The 23,349-nt window shown below is 33.6% G+C and overlaps 1 protein-coding gene and 1 non-coding gene across 2 annotated transcripts in view; one reads left to right on the top strand and one right to left on the bottom strand.

Annotated features, from left to right (window-relative positions):
* Window positions 1-21,492, bottom strand: part of CHM (CHM Rab escort protein) — a 106,818-nt gene extending 85,326 nt beyond the window's left edge. Inside the window, exons 1-4 of the mRNA XM_069463583.1 lie at window positions 21,175-21,492; window positions 17,296-17,412; window positions 16,672-16,792; window positions 14,968-15,193 (exon numbers count right to left, since the gene is read on the bottom strand). Coding sequence (XP_069319684.1) covers window positions 14,968-15,193; window positions 16,672-16,792; window positions 17,296-17,412; window positions 21,175-21,432 — 722 coding nt within the window. The 5' untranslated portion in view covers window positions 21,433-21,492. The remainder of the gene's footprint in view (window positions 1-14,967; window positions 15,194-16,671; window positions 16,793-17,295; window positions 17,413-21,174) is intronic.
* Window positions 9,556-9,662, top strand: LOC138379230 (U6 spliceosomal RNA). The gene has a single exon (XR_011232013.1). It is a non-coding gene; the product is annotated as a U6 spliceosomal RNA (small nuclear RNA).
* Window positions 21,493-23,349: the final 1,857 nt, after the last annotated feature.

Here is a 23,349-nt window from a genome sequence, read left to right as displayed (position 1 = left end):
CCCGCTGCTAATTCACATGTAGGCTGAGATGGATTCGCTTCCACTACAGCTTTCAGCTCATCATTATCCACCTTAGTATCTGGTCATTCACGTGGCTCATTTTCAACATTAAAATCACCAGAATGGAACTTCTCAAACCATCAACATATTGTTCATTTATTAGCCACATCCTTCCCAAACACTTCATTGATATTTAAAGCAGGCTGCAAAGCACTGGACACATGATGGAATTCATATTCGACAAAAACACAGGTTTTTTTTTTGATTTATACATGGTTTCACAAAAATTGCTCTAAAAAAATTTGAGAGATAATCCCAAGCCAAAAACCTTGTGTTTGAAAGAATGAGGATGTACCTTCACGATGAAAATAAAACAAGAAGTGTCAAAGTGAAAATGTCAAAGATAGCAACTGTCAAACTTAGTATTTAAGGAAACTGGACATTTCATACTTAAAAATCTGACCCTTTACAGAAGAATGCTTAACAAAATAGGGAAAGACAGGGGCTATCTAAAAATGATACAAGCCATATATGACAAACTCACAGCCAACATCATACTGAATGGGGAAAAATCGAAAGCATTCCCACTTAGAACTGGAACCAGACAAGGCTGCCAACTGGCCCCATTACTTTTCAACATAGTACTGGAAGTCCTTGTGAGAGCTATCAGGCAAGAGAGCAGAATCAAGGGTGTCCAAATAGGGACAGAAGAGATCAAACTCTCACTCTTTGCTGATGATATGATACCATATCTAGAAAACACCTAGGATTCAACCAAGAGACTTCTGGAATTGATAAATGAATTCAGTTAAGTCTCAGGATATAAAATCAATACACACAAATCAGAGGCATTCATAAATGCCAATAACAGTCAAACAGAGAACCAAATTAAGGACTCAGTACCCTTCACAATAGCTACAAAGAAAATAAAACACATAGGAATATATTTAACTAAGGAGGTAAAGGACCTCTATAGGGAGGACTATGAAACACTGAGGAAGGCAATCACAGAGCATGTAAACAGGTGGAAAACCATTGTTAAAATGTGTATACTACCCAAAGTGATCTACAGATTCAATGCAATCCCTATTAAATTAACAACATCATTTTTCACAGATATAGAAAAAATAATTTTACGCTTTGTATGGAACCAGAGAAGACCCCATTTAGCAAAAGCAATTTTAAGCAATAAGAACAAAATGGGAGGTATTAATTTACCAGACTTTAAACTATACTACAAGGCTGTGGTTATTAAAACTGCTTGGTATTGGCACAAGTACATGGACACAGACCAGTGGAACAGAACAGAAAATCCAGATATAAAACCATCCTCATATAGTCATCTAATCTTTGACAAAGCAGACAAAAACATACTCTGGGGAAAAGAATCCTTATTCAATAAATGGTGTTGGGAAAACTGGATAGCCACATGTAGAAGACTGAAACAGGACTCACAGCTTTCACCTCTCACAAAAATCAAATCACGGTGGATAACAGACTTAAACCTTAGGTGTGAAACGATTAGAATTCTAGAAGAAAATGAGGGACTCTTATAGACATTGGCCTAGGCAAACAATTTATGAAGAAGACCCCTAAGGCAATCACAGCAACAACAAAAATAAATAAATGGGACCTGATTAAATTAAAAAGCTTCTGCACAGCCAAAGAAACAGTCATGAGAGTAAACAGATAACCTACAGAATGGGAAAAAAAATTTTGCATGCTACACATCCGATAAAGGACTGATAATAAGAATCTATTTAGAACTCAGGAAAATCAGCAAGAAAAAAAATCAAACAACCCTATCAAAAAGTGGGCAAAGGACATGAATAGAAATTTTTCAAAAGAAGATAGAATGGCCAACAAACATATGAAAAAATGTTCAACATCTCTAATCATCAGGGAAATGCAAATCAAAACTGCAATGAGATATCACTTAACTCCAGTGGGAATGGCCTTTATCAAAAAGTCCCAAACAATAAATGTTGGCTTGCATGTGGACAGGAACACTCATACACTGCTGCTGGGACTGCAAACTAGTGCAACCCCTATGGAAAGCAATATGGAGATACCTTAAACAGATACAAGTAGACCTACCATTTGATCCAGCAATCCCATTATTGGGCATCTACCCAAAAGAACAAAAGACATTCTATAAAAAAAGACATCTGCACCCAAATGTTTATAGTAGCACAATTCACAATTGCAAAGATGTGGAAACAACCCAAATGCTCATCAGTACATGAGTGGATTAGTAAGATGTGGTATATGTATACCATGGAGTATTACTCAGCTATAAGAAATAACGGTGATATAGAATCTCTTATTTTCTCCTGGATAGAGTTGGAGCCCATTCTACTAAGTGAAGTATCCCAAGAATGGAAAAATAAGCACCACATGTACTCACCAGCAAATTGATTTCCCTGATCATCACCTAAGTGCACATTTGGGAATAACACCAATTGGGTGTTGGGCGGATGGGGGGGGAGGGGATGGGTATATACCTACATAATGAGTGCAATGCGCACTGTCTGGGGAATGGACACGCTTGAAGCTCTGACTTGGGAGGTGGGCGGGGCATGGGCAATATAATAACCTAAACTTTTGTACCCCCATAATATGCTGAAAGAAAAAAATTTGAGAGATAAGCCGAAGCCAGAAACCATGCATTCGAAAGAATGAGGATGTACCTTCACGGTGAAAATAAAACAATAAGTGTCAATGTGAAAATGTCAGAGATAGCAACTGTCAAACTTAGTATTTAAGGAAACCAGACATTTCATACTTAATGACCTAATAGTTTTGATGGAGACCATATAGCCTGAACTACTTACAATCTGACCCTTTACAGTAGAAATTTGCTTATCAAATTAGATCACTAAATATGGCTAAGGCTCTAAGTCTGCCTCATATTTGCCCTGGTGGCATCCTATAACAGCAGCAGAAATATTTAAAAGAATCATAGTAACAACAACGTTAATACTAGTAACAGCTAACACATATGTAGTACTTACAAAGTCAGGCACTGTTATAAGCATTTTCTACACATTAACTCATTTTAATCCTCACTACCTTTGAGGTATTACTATCCCCATTAAAAATGAAGAGCAAAGAGAAATTAAATAACCTGTCCAACAATACACACCTACTAAATAGCAGAACCAGAATTTGATCTCATTGGTCTGGCTCCAAAATGTATCCTCTCATTCACTATTCTATACTTATTACTTCTCCCCCACGACTGGGGTACAGATATCTGCTTGCATCTATCTTATCTAAAGAAGTGCCTGTAAATTTTAATTCTAATAGTAACATTTTCCAAGTTTCCCATCTCCCCCACACTCCCACCCCAGAATCCCTAGTCTTTAGATCCCAGAAGCACTCTTATATTCACTTTTTAGGATATCTTTTTATAAGCTCTTAAGGAATGATTGGCTGAGTGAAAATAAATAAATAAATAAATAATGAAAATTTATAACAATGGATCTAAATCCTTGTTTTTAAGTCATGGATGCCTGTGAAAAATCTGATGGAACTATGGACTCTTTTCATAAAGACACATATGAAACATTTTGTATATAAATTCCAAGGAACTATGATTAAGAATATTTTGCATATCTCAACGCAGCTATCCTCAGCTGCAGTGCTGCAAAACAATAGTGTGTTGAGATTCTATAATCAAGCTTTTCACACACATACATATACACACACACACACATTTGGACTCATCAAATCTACCAATTAGACACAGAGTCAGATTCTATACCTACATTTAGGTATATCATGTGGTTATATGACACTGTGGGAAGAAACCAGTGGGGTTGGGGGCATGAAACAGATCAATGTTAACTAATCTTCAAAGGGTATAATATCTAACTACTACTGGGCTCCTCAGCATTAGTGCTTATCAAACGCACAAATTCAGGTTACAGGGCTGGGGAGGAGACAGAATTGTTCATGGTCTATTTTCCTTTTTACTTTGATTAATTAGGTAAAATGTGAGAAGTTGAAAGAATTTCTTTATTCATCTAAACTTGTATTTCCTTTGGGCACAGAATTGGAACATGTTTCTAGAATACTGTAAGAATGATTTTTATTAGCTCTACCTTCCTTGGGAAGTGAATATACATTGACAGTGAGAAAGCAAATCACAGCAAATTACAAGATGTTAAAAGGTGAAAAATATCACAAATATAATAAAGTCCATAAAAATAATATAATATTGTTATTATCTCCCTTAATTTTTTCCCAAAAAAGTCATTTAAAAATTATATAATAGGTGAGTCATGAAGAATGTGAATTGACATCTAGCTTCTAACCTCAGCTTCTTTTATCTTAACCTTTCTCATTTATAAAATTAGACAACCAGTCAAAATAATATAAAAGGGTTCTTCCAACTCTAATTTTTTTTTTAGTTGTACTACTTACTACTAGCTAGCAGAATAGTAGAGTGACTTTTACAAGAAAAGAGATGAAGAAGAATGCAGTTGAATTAAAAAAATAATGTACTATTGAAGAATCTAGATCCATAATCTAACTCCAACTTAAGATAGAGGGGCAAGAACATTGGCAACAGACACTAAAAACCTATCTCAATTTTGCTCTTTCTGACTTTGCAAGCAGACATAAACTCTTTAAATTTTCCAACAGTATTTTCTAATAGGTTGGTCCAAGTTAACAAATGTTTCTTAAGTTTCTGAAAATTCCCTGAAGAAAATAAAACTAGTTATTACAGAATAAAGTAAGCAAATTATTTTGCTCTGAGAGATGTTTTCTACTATGATTTCTCCAAATGGAACTACAAAACATTCAGTAAAATGTACTGACCTTCTGATCTTGAACTTTGGACTTAAGAAGGGGATTTTTTTAAAAGCAGAGGAAAAAGACAAAACAATATAAAATACCTTACAGTCTACACACAAAAAATTCCATGGTTATGACAAAATCACAGTGGCATGCATGTGCCTCCATTTTGGGCATAGTTCTTCCTGTCATCAGTGAATAAGTGCATCAGATGGGAAATTCCCTTTTCATTCCCTCCATGCTGCTCCTATAAGCTTGAGCAAGGTACTTAAAGATGCATATATCCATTTATATATTTTGGACTTTTGGTCTTTCTTAATTCTCTTTTTAAAAGCTATACCTTAGATATCAGCTTGTGTTCCACAATTTCTGAGGTAGCTCTCATGTCTATTTAATTTTCCACATACAATGTTGAGGAAAATGTCATTTGAGTTCAAACACTTGGTAAAAAAATTGGCGGTGATAATTTATATGATATATTTACTGTATAAAATTTATATTACATGCTAAAAGTGAAACATACTCATCCTTCATATTTTAACAATCCTACTACGTCAAAGGAAAAAATGAGAGCAAATCTAGGTCAATGAAAAATAAAAGACTGGATTGTCTAGTAAACTAACAGCTAAATGCCCTCTTTTTACAAAATCAAGTAACAATCTCTGGGCAGTCCAGGTCCACCTATAAAATAAATGTAACGTTTATTTGCTCCCACTGGTACTGCTCCACTTCACAGGTTATGAAAACATGACACAGCATATAATACCTATTCTGAACGAGAAAGTAGTTCTAAGGGCTACTATTAATATGTTACCAACCACACAGATAACAGAAATAAATTAGGGCTTAAAAAGGACTTCTGTTTGGAAGATATATTGTGAGAGTTTAAAAATCTATATACTGCATACATATCCTATCCAGCATGCCAGAAAAAAATATTAACCAATTAATATATAGTAAGGAAATTCTAAGGTTTGCTATACTAGAAAAATATATAGGTTTTGATGATTTTTCTTGCAATATGGTCTGATTTATATGTTCTGACATATTAATGAGCACTGAGTGGCATAATAAATAAGCTTCATTTTCTTTGCTAAAAAAAAAATCTACCTATTTAAATTGATAAAAGCCTCAAAGGGCATTTATTCATGAAAGTTATCTCTAGTAGTTAAAATGTTATACTGCTTATGCAGAATTCATGTAGAATGCAAGGATGTGACTTATAAACGTCTTTGAATCTTTCACATAAATATGCATACATACCATTTATAATAGTAGCCTTGATGAGAACACACTGTAACTGGCTGTGAGAAACTCTTAAGGGCTTATATTAAAACAGAATATAAAATGGTGGTTAGAAATCACAGAATAGGTGACACCTTATTCAGATAACCTGGTGATAAAAAGTATAGCCTATGATGTATAGATGGTGGTAGTGTTACTACTTTAGGATATAAACAGAACAATATTTATATGAAATTATGAAGCATTATGCAGGGAATCCAATATAAAATTAAAAATTAACACCCCTAGGCTAAGTAAACACATTTTTATTATAATTCACACATAGACTCACCTATATAAAATGCAAGAACTCAGAGTTACCTTAATTAACAAAAAAACACCAACAAGTTTAATATACTATATCAAACACCAAAGCAAAAGGGTCTTTTGTGGTTTTTATTATATATACATTTAGCTACATCATTCTTTGAAAGCACACTTCAAATTTAAGAGGATGAAGTATAATTTTTATAACAAACATTAAATCTGAGCCACATGCACAATACTGAGATAGGTTCTGCAAAGGATAAAAAGATATTGAAGGTTGATAAAATCTCAGCCTTAAAGAGGTTACAACTGTCTCTGGGGAAAAATGTTTTCTTTGTCTAGGATTCAATACTAAGGGTCTCATTCTGAGATTTTATATCAGTACAGGACAAACAAACAAAACTTTTGAAGGTTTTTCCCCTTAAAAACGAATAAAACCCAAATGCATATTTTAAAAATGTACACATTAGGAAAGATACAGGGATTTTGTGAAAAAAGAGGAATAAAGTTAAATACTCCATTTTCATAAAGTACTAACTGGCAAGGAAGCCAGTGAGCTTCAGGTCACTTTTCAGTGATCTGTTCATTATGTCCCTGTTCCTTACCCTAAGCTCCATAGGAGTGAAAACCAAGTGGCAACATGAGAGAAAATAGCATGGCTCCTTTGAATCAAGCAATGACACAGAAAGAGGGAAGGAGTAAGAAGACCATAGAACTCTTCTCTTAGTTTCAATTGACAGAAGGGCTTCTGGTCCTGGGGGACATGACACCCGCTATCCATCCCTACATTGACCAATAATCAGAGGAAGAAGAACTTATCTAGAAATACACAGACCTATCATATTCAGAAATAAGTTACTCTCAAATTTATAACATTCTCACCTACATTCATAAAATCATGTATTTAGGAAATGTAAATTTGAGAATACCTGCTTCCAACAGTATATTGGACTGGATACTGTGAAGGGACCTCTTGTTAATACCAAAAAAAAAAACAAACCCCAAAAACTAGATTTTGCATGAAACAATTTTTATTGCACTGATGAGATTGAAGGAAGAGGAATGTCCATGGGAAATACTCCATCCCCAAATACACCCACATACACACAACATAAACCCTGAGCTGAAATAAAAGCTTTGTACAATAAATACTCCAATTTAAAAAAAAGAGAGAAAACAAGCCTGTGTCAGTATCACCACGTGGTAGCTATATCTGGGGCTCCATTAAGTGAAGGCCCCCAAAGAAAACTAAAACATCACAACTCTGTAGTGCCTTGTGGATGAAGCAAACACAAATAATCCCTAAAGGAAAGCACCCTTAATTTGGCTCCCCAGATTAAAATCAATAAAATGTAAATTCTCAAAGATAAGCACCACACAAAGAAATAAACCATTATAGTGAATAAGCAGAAGCAATACATGGCGATATTAGAACATTATGAACTTTAAATATTATAGCTATCACAAAGAGAATGAAGATATCTATAGATGAAATCTTTAAAGAAACAGAAGAAGGAATTTCAAAAATGAACAAGGAAAATATCAAAAATGGCAAGGAAGATGGGGGAGCATAACTTCTAAAAATGAAAGATAAAAATACTGAAATGAATGGGTTAAACTGTAGACTAGTCACAGGTGAAGAGAATTAATCAACTGGAATACAGGTCTTAATAAAGTACCCAGGATGCAGTCAGAAAGACAAGGAGATAGAAGATACAGAAGAAAGATTAAGAAATATAGAAGAGAGAATGCTAAGTTCTAAAACATATCTATTTGGGATTCCAAAAAGTTGAGGAGAGGGACAATGAAGGAAAAACAATACTTGTAAAGATATATTGGCTGATAATTTTGCAAAATAATACATGACATAAATTCACAGAGAGAGAAAACAAAATGTATTTGGTTGAACCACATGGAACTGTAGGTCAAAAATGGTTGAATATTATTAATTTCACGTGGTTTAACGTATACTAAGCTAGATAAATACAAAGAAATTCAAACCTAAGATTTATTCTAGCAAAAAGGCAGAACACCAAAGACAAATTATCTTAAAAACTATGTGAGAGAAAAGATACCACTTATTAAAAAATGACAAATTAGGCTGTCATCAAACTTTTCAGCAATAAAAATAAACACAAATGAGAGTGGAATAAAATTTTAAAGTACTGAAAGCAAAAAAAAAAAAAACACAAAAAACCCCCAAAAACCTTCCATCATAGAATTGTTTACCCTGTAAAACTTCACTCAAGACAAAAAGGCAAAAAAAAAAAGTTATTTTCAGATACACACAAACCAGGAAGCATTTTCTATCAACAGATGTTAACTAGAACTTTTTAAATTATATACTTGAGAAAGAAGGAATAGACTCCTTTCAATAGGGTTCATCCTGCTGGATAAAAGAGATTGTCAGATGGGATTGAAGACATGCAATAATGTTATTCAGAGCCCTAAATATTAACTCAGAAAAGTTGCAAATTACAATAGTGGACAAAGATATAACGGGCAAATACAGTCATGTGTTGCTTAACAACAAGGATACATTCTGAGAAACGCATGATTAGGCAATTTCATCATTGTGCGAACATCACAGCATGTACTTACACAAACCTAGATGGTACAGCTTACTACATACCTAGGATATATGGCACAGTCTATGGCTCCTAGGCTATAAACCTCTATAGCATGTGACTGTACTGAATACTGTAGGCAATTGTAACACAATGGTAAGTATTTGTGTATCTAAATATCAAAACACAGAAAATATACAGTAAAAATACAGTATTATAATCCTACGGAACCACTGTCATGAATGTGGTCCACTGTTGACTGAAACATCATTATGGGACACATGACTATAATAAAAAGTTGGAGTAGCTATTTGAGAATCAGGCAAAGTAAACTTCAAGATTAAAAAAAGCATTAGTGATGGAAAAATCAGTAGGTAATGTAAAATATTATATCCACTGGGAAGATTGAACAATTAAAAATTTAAACTTCAAGATTAAAAAAAAGCATTATTAGGGATGGAAAAATTCAGTAAATAATGTAAAATATTATATCCAGTGGGAAGATTAAACAATTATAAACTTCCATGAGCTCAATAAATTGCCTCAAAATAAATATAAAGTAAAAATTGATAAAATTATGGGGAGAAATTGACAAATCTAATGTCATAATGGGATATTTCAAAACACATTTCTCGTGCTCGCTTCAGCAGCACATATACTAAAATTGGAAAGATACAGAGAAGATTAGCATAGCCCCTGCACAAGGATGACATGCAAATGAGTGAAGCGTTCCATATTTTTGATATGCAAGAAAAAATGGATAACCAACACAAAGAAACCACAAAAAAAATCCAGGACTTGGAAGAAAAATTCACTAAAGAACTTAAAATATTGAAGAAAAATCAAACTGAACTCCTGAAAAGGAAGCTACAAAACATGGTGGAAAGTCTCAAGCGCAGGGTATATCAAACAGAAGAAAGAATCTCAGAGATCAAAGATAACACTTTCCAATTAAATAAGTCAATCACAGAGACAGAGCAGAGAAATAAGAGAAAAGACCAGAGTCCGCAAGAAATGTGGGATTATATGAGGAAGCCTAACATGAGAGTTATGGGCATTCCTGAGGGTGAAGAAGATAATAAGCAAGGGTTGGATAAGTTATTTGAAAACATAATTGAGGAAAATTTCCCAGGCCTTGCTAAAAATCTAGATATACATCTTCAAGAAGCTCAAAGGACTCCTGGGAGATTCATTGCAAATAGGAAGACACCACGTCATGCAGTCATCAGACTGATCAAAATATCCACTAAAGAGGCCCTTCTTCAAGCTGTAAGGAGAAAGAAACAAGTAACACACAAAGGAAAGCCCATCCAAATAACGCCAGATTTCTCAACTGAAACCTTACAAGCAAGAAGAGACTGGGGCCCCATCCTGACTCTTCTGAAACAGAATAATGCCCAGCCTAGAATCTTGTACCCAGCTAAGCCAAGTTTTGAGTACGAAGGAGATATGAAGACATTCTCAGATAAACAAGGACTGAGAGAATTCACCAAGACAAGACCAGCCGTCAAAGAAGTACTCAAAACAGAGTTACACATGGACCAGCAAAAGAAAGACACACAAATGTAAAACTACTCAAGAGCTAAGGATCAAAACCCAGATACCACAATGGCAGAAGAGAGAAAACATAGCAATGAAGTTCTACCCAACAGGATGAACAGAAATGTGCCCCAATTATCAGTTCCATCAATAAATGTGAATAGCTTGAATTCCCTACTCAAGAGACATAGGCTGGCCCAATGGATACAAAAATACAAGCCAAGTATCTGCTGTCTTCAGGAAACTCATCTAACCTGCAAAGATGCATTTAGACTAAAAATAAAAGGGTGGAAATCGATATTTCAAGCAAATGGAAGCCAAAAAAAAGCTGGCATGGCGGTTTTAATCTCCGATAACTTACTTTTTAAATCAACAAAAGTAATGAAAGACAAACATAGTCACTATATACTGGCGAAGGGTACAATTCAACAAGAAGACATAACTATACTTAATATGTATGCACCCAAATTAGGTGCAGCCAGATTCATTAAGAGAACTCTACTTGATCTAAACCAAATAATAAATAACAACACCATAATAGCTGGAGACTTTAACACGCCGCTGACGGCACAGGAGAGATCCTTCAAACAGAAAATAAACAAAGAAATAATGGACTTAAACAGAATGCTAGAAAAAAATGGGCCTGACATTTACAGGACATTTTACCCCAAATCCAATGAATATACGTTCTTCTCATCAGCTCATGGGACATTCTCTAAGATTGACCATATCCTAGGACACAAAGCATGTCTTAAAAAATTTTCAAAAATAGAAATTATACCATGCATCTTCTCAGATAACAGCTGAATAAAAGTAGAAATTAACCCTACCAGAAATTCTCATTCTTACTCAAAGTCATGAAAGCTAAACAACCTTCTCCTGAACAATTATTTTATACATATAGAAATCAAGATGGAAATAAAGATTCTTTGAATTAAAAAACAAAGGAGACACAAGTTATCAAAATCTATGGGACACAGCTAAAGCAGTCCTGAGAGCAAAATTTATTTCCATAAATGCCTATGTCAAAAAGACAGAAAACTTACAAATAGACAACCTAATGAATAGACTCAAACAGCTGGAGCTTTAAAAAACAGACCGACCCCAAAATCAGCAGAAGAAGAGAAATTAATAAGATCAAATCAGAACTAAATGAAATGGAAAACCAAAAAACCATATGGGAGATTAATAAAACAAAGAGTTGGTTCTTTCAAAAGATAAATAAAATGGACACACCTCTGGCTAGACTAACCAAGAGCAGAAAAGAATAATCTCTAATAACCTCCATCAGAAACAGGAAAGGATAAATCAAAACCGATGCCACAGAGATACATGATATCATCTATGAATTCTACAAAAACTTTTATGCACACAAACTGGAAAATGTGGAGGAAATGGACAAATTTTTAGAAACACACTACCTCCCTAGGGTCAATCAGGAAGAAATAGAATTCCTCAATAGACCAATATCAAGAACTGAAATCGAAACAGCAATAAAAAACCTTCCCAAAGAGAAAAGCCCTTGACCAGATGGGTTCACACCCGAATTTTACCACACCTTCAAAGAAGAACTGGTGCCCATCCTACAAAAATTATTTTCTAACATAGAGAAGGACAGAATTTTCCCCAACACATTTCATGAAGCCAACATAACTTAGATACCAAAACCAGGAAAGGATGCAACAAAAAAAGAAAACCACAGACCAATATCCCTTATAAATATAGATGTAAAAATTCCCAATAAAAATAAATAAATGGGACCTGATTAAATTAAAAAGGTTCTGCACAGCCAAAGAAACTGTCACGAGAGCAAACAGACAACTTACAGAATGGGAAAAAGTTTTCACAGGCTACACATCCGATAAAGGACTGAAAACAAGAATCTATGTAGAACTCAGGAAAATCAGCAAGAAAAAATCAAATAACCCTATCAAAAAGTGGGCAAAGGACATGAATAGAAATTTTTTAAAAGAAGATATAAGAATGGACAACAAACATATGAAAAAACGCTCAGCATCTCTAATCATCAGGGAAATAACAAATCAAAACCACAATGAGATACCACTTAACTCCAGTGAGAATGGACTTTATCAAAAAGTCCCAAAATAATAAATGTTGGTGTTGATGCGGAGAGACAGGAACACTCATACACTGCTGGTGGGACTGCAAACTAGTGCAAACGCGTGGAAAGCAATATGAAGATACCTTAAACAGATACAAGTAGACCTACCATTTGATCCAGCAATCCCATTATTGGGCATCTACCCAAAAGAACAAAAGACATTCTATAAAAAAGACATCTGCACCCAAATGTTTATAGCAGCACAATTCACAATCACAAAGATGTAGAAACAACCCAAATGCCCATCAATACATGAATGTGGTATATGTATACCATGGAGTATTACTCAGCTATAAGAAATAACGGTGATATAGAATCTCTTATTTTCTCCTGGATAGAGCTGGAACCCATTCTACTAAGTGAAGTATCCCAAGAATGGAAAAATAAGCACCACATGTACTCACCAGCAAATTGATTTCCCTGATCATCACCTAAGTGCACATTTGGAAATAACACCAATTGGATGTCGGGCAGATGTGGGGGGGAGGGGATGGGTGTATACCTACATAATGAGTGTGATGTGCACTGTGTGGGAAACGGACACGCTTGAAGTTCTGAGTCAGGGTGTGGGGGGGGCAAAGGCAATATATACAACCTAAACTTTTGTACCGCCATAATAAGCTGAAATAAAAGAAACCACATTTCTCTATTATTGATAGATTAAGGAAAAAAACTCAATAAGAATAAGTGTTTTAAATTACAACTTGAAGCTTGACTTATTGGACTCTGCGACCAGTAATTAGAGAACCCTATATCCAAGACCTATATAAACATATTATTGAGCACACATGGGAGAATTATAAAAACTGATGACATGCTAGGCCATAAAATAAATATCAACAAAGCTCAAAGAATTAGTACCACAAAAGCATATTTTGTAGCCATAAGGCAATTACATGTTATGCTAAGTGCAGGAGAATGAACCAAGTTAGCTATTTTAAAATACCTCATAATAATTCATGGGTCAATGAAAAAATCATAATGAAAATTAAAACACCACTAAAAGATAATGAACATAATACATAAGAAATGCATTAAGAGGCAGAACAGTGGTTATAGAGGACTCTATAATTTTAAATGTTTATATTAGAAAATTTTAAATATAAATACTGAACTCAATGAATTTTAGCCTAAGAATTGGCAAAAGCAGGGAAGGGGAGGGATAAGCTAAATAAAATCCAAAGAAAGCAAAACAAAGGAGATAATTAAGAGCAAAATTTAATGAATTAGTATACAAAGATATAAAAACCCCAAAATTGATTCCTGGAAAACATAATAGGTTGTTAAATTTGCCCTCGGTTACATGGCTATTAAATGGAGAAGCCAGGACTTAAATCCAAGCAGTCTTGTCTCTACAGTCCAGGTTCTTAACTACTATGCTATACTACCTCGCAAAAAAGCTACATATAAAAAAGATTAGTACATTTGACTATATTAATCTTAATGTCCTCCATGTACCACAAATACGGTAAGACAAAATACATGCAACATATATAAGTGAGAAAAGATCAGTATTCAGACTATATTTTAAAACTCCTAGAAATCCATAAGAAAAAGACAACAACCCAATAGACAAATGGGCAAAAGATACAAATAAATATTTCCCCAAAGAAAAATGAATGGCGAATAAACATATGAGAAGAGGTTCAACTTCATAGGTAATCAGGGAAACACAAAATAAAAATACAATGTGGTATTTTATGTGAGTTAGATTGACAAAAATTTTAAAATGTTGGCAGAGGTAGAGCTATGGGAATTCTTATATATTGCTAGTAGGATATAACTGGTACAACCCTCTGGAGAAATAATTGGGCACTATGTTGTACAGTGTTAAACATTCATATACCCCATTACACAGGAATTCCACTCCAAGAGAAACTCCTAGGCAAGCTCTTGAATATGTATATCCTGAAACGTACTCAAGAAACATACTCCTAGGGAAACTCTAGGAATATGTATGCTATAGGAACTCTCGAACACGTATATCCTGAAACATATACAAGGATGTTAATGTAGAAAACTGGGAACATCCTGTATTTACCAATGGAAAAATGGTATATTCAAAATAGAATACTATATAGCAATGAAAATAAACAAATTATACACAAGGATGATGTTTTGAAACATAACATTGAGTAAATTAAAAGAATGTAGAGTATCTTTCCTGTAAATTTCTATTTTTATAAAGCTCAAAAACAGGCCAAACTGAAGATAACATTTAGGTGGGTAGGAAGGCAGGTAAATAGATTATGAAAAAGTAGAACAACAAAGTATATGTTTGCATATACTAAATCTTGAAAAAAATTTTGTTTTTGCCTACCTAATATTCATCTGTTATGCAAGTATCACCTTTAGAAGAGACGGGAGAACAAATGTCAAACTTACCTGCAGAAACACTGGGGGAGTTCTCCTTGGCCATATAAAGGGAATAAAAATGGAGTGTTTCCATACCGCCCAAGACAGTGAAGAAAGTTTTTGGTAGCTTTGAGACCATCTATGGTACTGCTGGATGTCTCTGGTGTCATTGCAATCGAATGCAGGACAAAATATTGGAGGTTGGGGGTTAATTTTTGAGTTTTTAAATATTCAGAAAATGTAATCTCCTCATAGGCTATGAAAAGAAAGATGGAAATTTATCAATTAAAATCAGAACTAAATTTCTATTTAAAACCACCCTACAAAAATAAGATCAAATACTTTAAACTTCACAAAGGTGGTATTATTACATTTTGGAAAGTGATGGTTGATCTTAGAAAAAAGAAATAGAAACAATCTCACTATCCTATTTGTGCTGATGGTACAATTTTAAAGCTTTATGTGATGAATTTTTATTTAGTATTTTATGGATTTAAAAAACTAGAAAATAATTAAATAACTCAATGGGTTGCCATGGTTGGCAATAACTTACTTTATTATCATTAAAACTGCAGAATGCCAATAACTGCATCTGAAAATATTAAATATGACAAAATGAAAATTTATTGGTGAAAATGATGAATAGGTGACTTTTGAAAAATGTATACTTCCCACTAAAACTTATAACAATGAACTAAAAAGTAATGAAACTAATTTCTGTGTGGCTACTGGAATCAGTCTTAGTGCCATATAATCATACATCAAAACATAAGGAACCCCTCCCTACAAATTACTCCTTTAAACCAAGAACAGAAAACAATGTAACTGAACTGTTAGTGGTAGGAAATATAATCCCATGACAAAGACAAAAACTTTATGGAAATAATTTCAATAAATAAAAATTTACTGAAAGAATGTAAGTTTACATAGCCACTGTGGAGAACTTGGCAGTATCTAGCAGACTTGAAGCTTTAAAAGCAAGAACTAGATTTTTATTACTTCACCAAGAAAAAAAAATACTACAGCACTTCTCATTGTAACTTTATAAATGAATTAGCTGTAATCAAATTTTGGATAACATTTCCAGCCCGTGCACTTGAAGTATACAGCTCTGATACTATTGATAAAATGGTTTTTTCTATTTTCAACAAGCTGTAAAGTAATTAGCTCCAAATCAAAGTGAGATGGGTCAAAGCCAAGACTAGAAACCATGCCTTATCCAAATCCAGTGTTTTTTCCTGTGTACCATCTAGTCTTTTAATTTTTAAACAATCAAAATGAATAGTTCAAGATTCCAAGCAAAAGCAGTCCTGAATAATAAGAAGTATACAGTTATTTTTAATTATTGAGAAAAAAATAATGGAATAACAAAAAGGGAATATCATCTACATAGAGCCAGTTGACTGTACTATTTAATAACAACAATAAAAATTAAAATATAGCACAGCATTTCTGCCATGATGAAAACATCTGTACCGTAGCCATGGTAGTCACTAGCCACATGTGGCTACTGAGCACTTGAAACACAACTAGTGAGACTGAGGATCTGAATTTTGTATTTTACATAATTTGAATTAATTTAAATAGCTACATGTTGCTAATGGTTAACCTATTGGATAGTGCAGAATTAGCATTTTAAAACAGTAATAAATGGCTCACTAAATCAGAACAATCACTTTAAAATACTAAGAAAGCTCAAATAATTGGAGAACACAATTTAATGAAAAATAATACCTTTATATTCATCAGGATGTTCCTCAAATTCCATACAAAACGTAAGAAATTTCATTAGCATTCGCTTTTCTACCATAGTAAGTTGTTTGCTATTAAAGACATCTGCTCTGGAACAAGGAACCTGAAAAGTATTATGATTTTAAGTTAAGAAACTGCTTCCTACTAATCAAATTCCAAATTGGATTTTCCCCTTTATGTATATAACAGGATTATTATTTCCATTCTAGTTAGGCAGCTTCACTTTACCTTCCATCAGTTCTAATGGCATCTGTTAACTTCAGAGCTAATTAACTTATGAGCTTTCTTAACTTAATTCTGCCAAGTTGCTCTTCATGTCATTAAAAGGCCAATGGCATTTCATCCCTAACAGGGGATAAATCTAACAATGCTGCCTGAAAGTAACACTTTCTCAATATCAACATCAAGCTGCATAATAAGTCCTGAGAAAATTAACACCAGAAATTTTAACTGAGCAAATATTACTATTTATATTTGTAAATTACCATGCATGATTGGAATTTACTGCTTTACCAGAAAAATAACAATCTCATTTGCTTATCTTTCAAAAACAAACCATAATAACTTAAACTCATACCCAGTTAGGATACTTGATTAATATAGTACCTGTTCCACTCTTCCTTCTCGAAATGCAAGAATCCTGGTAATATTTTTAAACTCTGCATATCGACTAACATTAGATTTGATTAGAAGATCAATTAGCAATCCTCGAGAATACAGCAGCTGTACAAAATATATTAGAGGATAAAAGGTAAAATAGTGGAAACGTTTATAAACACTAAATAAAAATACATAATTTTGTTATATTTTAAATTATTTATAAAAAGAATGATACTTAATCCAACAAACTGCAATCCAAAATTTTTTCATAACTTGTTTATTAGCAGCAAAACCTGATCCAAACTGATTCAAGGCTCTTCTGTCTTTGTCCCACATAATGTAAATATTCATACATTTTACTGCAGAAATATTAATGTGTTTAGTTATAGAGTGCCTCCTCAGATCCTGCTAGGAATGTTATCTAATACACAGCATATAAGCATATGCACTGTATTATTAATACTTCCTAAAATAATGTTTTAAAATCTGAATGACAGAACACACCAGGCCCCAGGGGTTTTGGAAAATAGACCATAGGCACTTGTAAGAAGAAATCAGCCCAGTGGACCACTGCACTCCAGCAAAAAAAAAAAAAAAAAAAAAAATTTAATGGATTTCCACTGAAAGAGTCAAAGTACAAGGTCCCTCTATAATCCTAGAAATCTAGGGTTATATGAGATATGTCTTTCTCAAAAAAGTGAGGATGGTTATTCCAGGCATGTATGTATGTATGTGAAGGACTGATTTAATCTTTCAACATCTCTAGTATGTGAGAGCAACAACAAAAATAATTTAAATAGTAACTTAACCATATGGGTAAAGGCAACAGGTGTGGCCATTTCCTATATCAAGATATCTTTAAATAATGTCTATGACTCAATAAATGTTAAAAATGCAAATCTTATATCTATAGTAAGTGGGGAAAAAGAACATAAAATAGTCTTTACTACACAAAGAAAAAGGGAATCTCAAAAATCAATCTAAACCATTAGTCTGAGTATCCAAGAAGTCAGTAAAGACTTTTAGCAAATCAATACCAGTTAAGTAAAATTTTACAGGCTATTATATTAGTTCAGTATTGTGCAGAACAAACAAAATTGACATCATTTTTTAAACTAATCTGATTACCCTGATTAAACATGGCATGTTACTTCATTATCTTCTTCCTAACATACTACACAATTGATAGAGCCCGTGTTTCAAGGAAAATATTGCCAAGTCTTAATTCTATAATAATGATAATAAACAGACACTTCAAAAGTCTCATTTATTTAAAAACATAAACACTTAAGGTTCAATGATCCCTCAGTAGCCATACTACTTTCACAAATATTAATGTATAAAATATAAAAATGTATTCCTATTTAGTAAGATTTAATAAAGCTTAAGATTTAATGCCAGCTTAAAAATAATGCATTTAGCACTGAAGAATGAAAACAAATTTCAATTAAAATTATACTGGACTTTTGTTTCTGAAGCTCAGAAATAATGAATGTGTGTCATATTTAAACCTAAGCCTCTTTTTCAACACTAAGTGATCTACCACAGTAATTTCACAGTGATGAGAGGCTAAAGAACAGTTTGATTGAAACAATGGGAACCAGATTTAATAATTAACAATTTGCACTTCTATTGGTACGTTCGTCCCATAATTATTAAGGGTATGGACTTACTGAGAAATGAGTTTTAATTGTAACAATTTCATCTTTGACCATCTTCTCTATTAGTTGGAGCAGTATTTAACACTTCACATATTTTACTTACCTAATGTATCCTGAGGTATTACCTTTGAAAAGGCTATATACATGGATGTGTTTTGTAAACTGTAAAGCTTCACAGTATTTGTTAAGTATACCGTATTAACTTTGAGATGGAATGCATATAGAAACATCAAGTAGTTTGGAGACACCAAACCGAACTTTAGGAAAGAGGTAGGGCTTAAGATAGATATCTGGCAATCATCCTAAACTTAGACATGATAACTGCAATTATTACAATAGATGAAATTTCCAAGGAGTGACCGACTGCCCCAACAATATGGAACATACTGCTTTTGATCTAGTGGGCAATGAATACATGTTTACTGAATGACTAATATTCTTAAAAAATAACAATAAACTTCCTATATTGCTATGGTTATACATTCTGTAGATACTTTTGTTTTTGTAGAATGACTATAATAAATGATTATTGATTATTCTGTATATGTATGAACCCATGAAAACTCTGCAGGACAAAGTCCAACTGCCTTGTTAACTGCCTCTAGACATGTTTGTTTTTTATTTACCCATGAAAATGCCCAGAAATCTCCTTCAGAATCTCCTCAAATGTATCAGCTTCTAATTCAACTGTCTTTTTCCTCCCACAAACAGCATTCATTTTCTTGTACAACTGAATAATTTTCTATACTAATTCCCACAATTGAAACAGCATCATCTTCTACCATTTTCCTTTGTAAGATATACACTATATTTCAGCCAACGTAAGGGTTAGAGACATTTATGAAATACCCTTGATTCTTAACCACATTCACATCATTTCTTTAGATAAAGCAATCCAAATTTTGAGTAACTAATTCAAAATGGTATTTTCAAAACAAAGACCATTTATAATTTGACTACTTCAGTTTTTTATTTTGTTTTTTAAATTATTAGAGTACTGCTCCTAATAAAAGGAAAATTATCAGTGAGCTAGGATTAAACTTCTATCCAGAGACAAATAGCCAAGGTAATGTGGGAAAATGCTAGATTTCAAAGTATGGCAGGGTCAAAGTAGATGGAAAAGGTGGGAGAGATGGTGTAGAAATATTAAGTAGGACCAAGGCAGTAGCCAACTCAGGCTATGACAGAATCAGAAACAGTGCTATTATGATAGAAAGAAAAATGGATAATAAAAAGACATTCATATTTTCAGGCATCAAGTTCAAAAGGAACAGGATATGGAATTGCATCAGCAAAATGTGAGTGGTACACCTTGTCCCTCTCTGTCCCTTATTACTTGGAACTTAAAGTATGTACATTAAATTGAAAAGAGTAGTTTTGAGGCAAGTCTGATTATTATTCACTCCCCTCTCCTACTTCTCGATTTCTCATTGTTTGCTTTCAACTTATAGGATTCGGTCTGTGTTTTTCTCTACTTTTACCTAGTTCTGTATTATAACCTTTTAAGGTCATGATCCTTTATCTGAATGGTTTTCCATTCTTTTGCACTCAAATAGCCTAGCCTCCCATAAACCAAATGCAACATTGTACCCTTCTAAGACCCAGGGATCTCCTCTGAAGTGACACTCAACGTTAGAATTGAGGATAGAAACATAACCAAAGACAACAGCATTCTTCCCAGCCTTCCTCCCTCCATCACTATTAAATCATCCTCTGATGCCCTCCAAACCTGAAAATCTGATTTTCAAACATGCATGGGTTTATTCAGAATATTCATCATCATGCAGATGTTAAAATCGTTACTATATATAAAGACTAAAAAAGGTTGATGTAAACTGACTGTACATAACATGGATTTGTAAACAGGTTCGTTAGAATTCTTCTTTTGATAGAATTCATTGTCCATGCATTAGAAGAATATTAGGATATACTATGTGCTCTAATACACAAGTATTCTTCAAGTACAAAAGTATTCTTCAAGTATAAATTAAAAACATATTCAAAGCATTTTAACGTGAGCATTTTAATGTGCTTTTAATCAGTACTTAAAGACTATTTTAATTGAATTATAAGTTTCTGGCTACTATCTCTTTATAAAACAAATGCTCTACACTTCAGAGGATAATATTATAAAACTTGGATTTTGGGGCCCAGATGCTACTTTCAATAAATCAATTAGAAGTTAGTATTGTTCTATAACAAGATGAGTAAAATTGGTACTTACCTTTGATACCAAATCAATATTAAATCTCCTGCCTTCTTTAATAATTTTTGAGTATGTAATCCTATTTTTCTTTGGTTGTTCTATAGTATCTTCTGTTACAGGCACATTTTCACTTGTTTCCCCTCCTGAAGTTGATGACGCACAACTTTTATTATCACAGTAGTTCTCTTTCTCCCCTGTAGCTTCAGCATCATTTACTTCTAGGGCACTCTCTGGATCACTGCTTGGTGTTTGTTCTGCGGGTATTTCAAGGCTCATAGTGCTTAATGACTCATCTTCTGTCGGCAGGCAGGCAGAATCTGCAGCTTCTGTGGAGTGTGCAGATGTCACAGAAGCGTGATTTTTCTGCAGTGCACCAGCTTCTTCAACATCTTCAAGCAAATCCTGACTAATAAGAAATCACAGTAATAATTAATACCATGCTTTTGAGAATTCTACCCTGCTACATTTTTATATTGCTTTAACTTTCCATGGTAAATTTTATTCCTTTTCCCCTATTATCAAGTTCAATGTATGTTTTGCGTTATGTGACCCAGACATTAAACATTCACCTCTTAAGATTTCAATATAATATGAAACATAATTAAGGTTTGAAAAATACCCATAAAAATTTCAGGGTTTAGGAGGCCATGTCACATGTACATTTTTGAGAATTTAAAGTAGACAGAGAAATTGTATTTTAGAAGCAAATCAACACGGTGATTAAGAACATCCTTCAGAATTAACAAATTTGGGTTAAAACCCTGAGTCTACACTGAGTCTGTGACTACTCAGCTCTGTGCATTTAGACAAGGTATTTATCCTCTCTGAGACCACTTAAATTACCTGTCTATAACATAGGGATAATGCCACCTGTCTCACAAGGTTGTTTTGAAGATTAAAGGAGGTACTGTATGCAAAGAAGCTGGGACAGTGCCTGGGACATAGCAAATGTTCAACAATGAGAGTTATCAAAGATGATTATTATTGAGCAATTCTTGACTTGGTAGTATAACAGAGGTACCTTCAGTAAAGTGGGAAAAAAATCTGCCATGAAAGGCTTATTTAAGTTACCCTATCACAATGTGGTATCTAACAGGATCTTTCTGTATTCTTTCCTGCCATATATTGTTTTAGTATTGATATCTATTACTCTACTGGAAGCCCCATTTCCAAAGTTATTACTACAGTTAACATTCTCAGTTCATTATTATCTTGATTGATGCAAAAGACTACCATTCAGTCTGCCTGCATCACAAATTTCTCCAAGATAGTTTATATTCCACAGAACCCATTATTTCCATTGAGTTACCCTACTGCTCAATACTTGGCCCAATGCCTTGTGTGTGATAGGTCTTGGCAAGTAAACATCTACTAGTCGACTGCTCAGTAACTAACAATAGCCCTTCCTTGTATCAAATCTAAACCTCACCCCATAAAAATCTTCCTCTTCCTATCTCTAGATCAAATCACCTTCTTTATTTACTAATCTTCTGGTTTCATCTCTATTTGCTTTCCAACATGTCATCTCTAACTCCCAATTTATCAATGCTCATCTTCCTGTTTTGGCCCATATCATTTGTTTCTTCTGGGCTATTCTTCCCACTCCCCACAAAATCACAATTCCCCCATTCTCAAACATAATCACTTTCTTTAACAAACTATTATAAGAAGAAGTTTACCTTTCATTTCCAAGAAGTCTTCCTTAAACCAACCACATTTATCACTCTATTACTCCATGCTCCCATAACACAAATGTGCAGGTCAGGTTACATTTATTTATCAATTCCTTTTTAATGGTCCTTTGGTTTTCCAGGATATGCTTTATCTTCTGAACTAAACTTTAATTCTTTTAAGGGAAGACCCTAGTATTTCTTCTTCTGTGCCCCTCACAACACTACTACTCTGCTCTATAGATGTGGTATCTAATAAATGCTTGATGAATAAATGGTTTATACATATAAAGGATTTTTTAAAAATATGAAACAAACTTATTGTAGAACACACACAAAAAAATAGGCCAGGAAAAAACACTGGATTATAAATTTAAAAGTCTGGGTATAGCAAAAAAAAAAAGTGCTTTATTAAAATTAACACAATATACACTACAACAAAAAAGGGACAATGAATGAATAAAATAACACTCAAATACCAAGAAATAAAATGTCATCATATTCATTGTTATAGTAATTTTAA

This window comes from Eulemur rufifrons, chromosome 30 (assembly GCF_041146395.1).
Source record: "Eulemur rufifrons isolate Redbay chromosome 30, OSU_ERuf_1, whole genome shotgun sequence".
Classification (NCBI taxonomy): Eukaryota; Metazoa; Chordata; class Mammalia; order Primates; family Lemuridae; genus Eulemur; species Eulemur rufifrons.
This window is presented reverse-complemented; position numbering and strand designations above follow the sequence as displayed.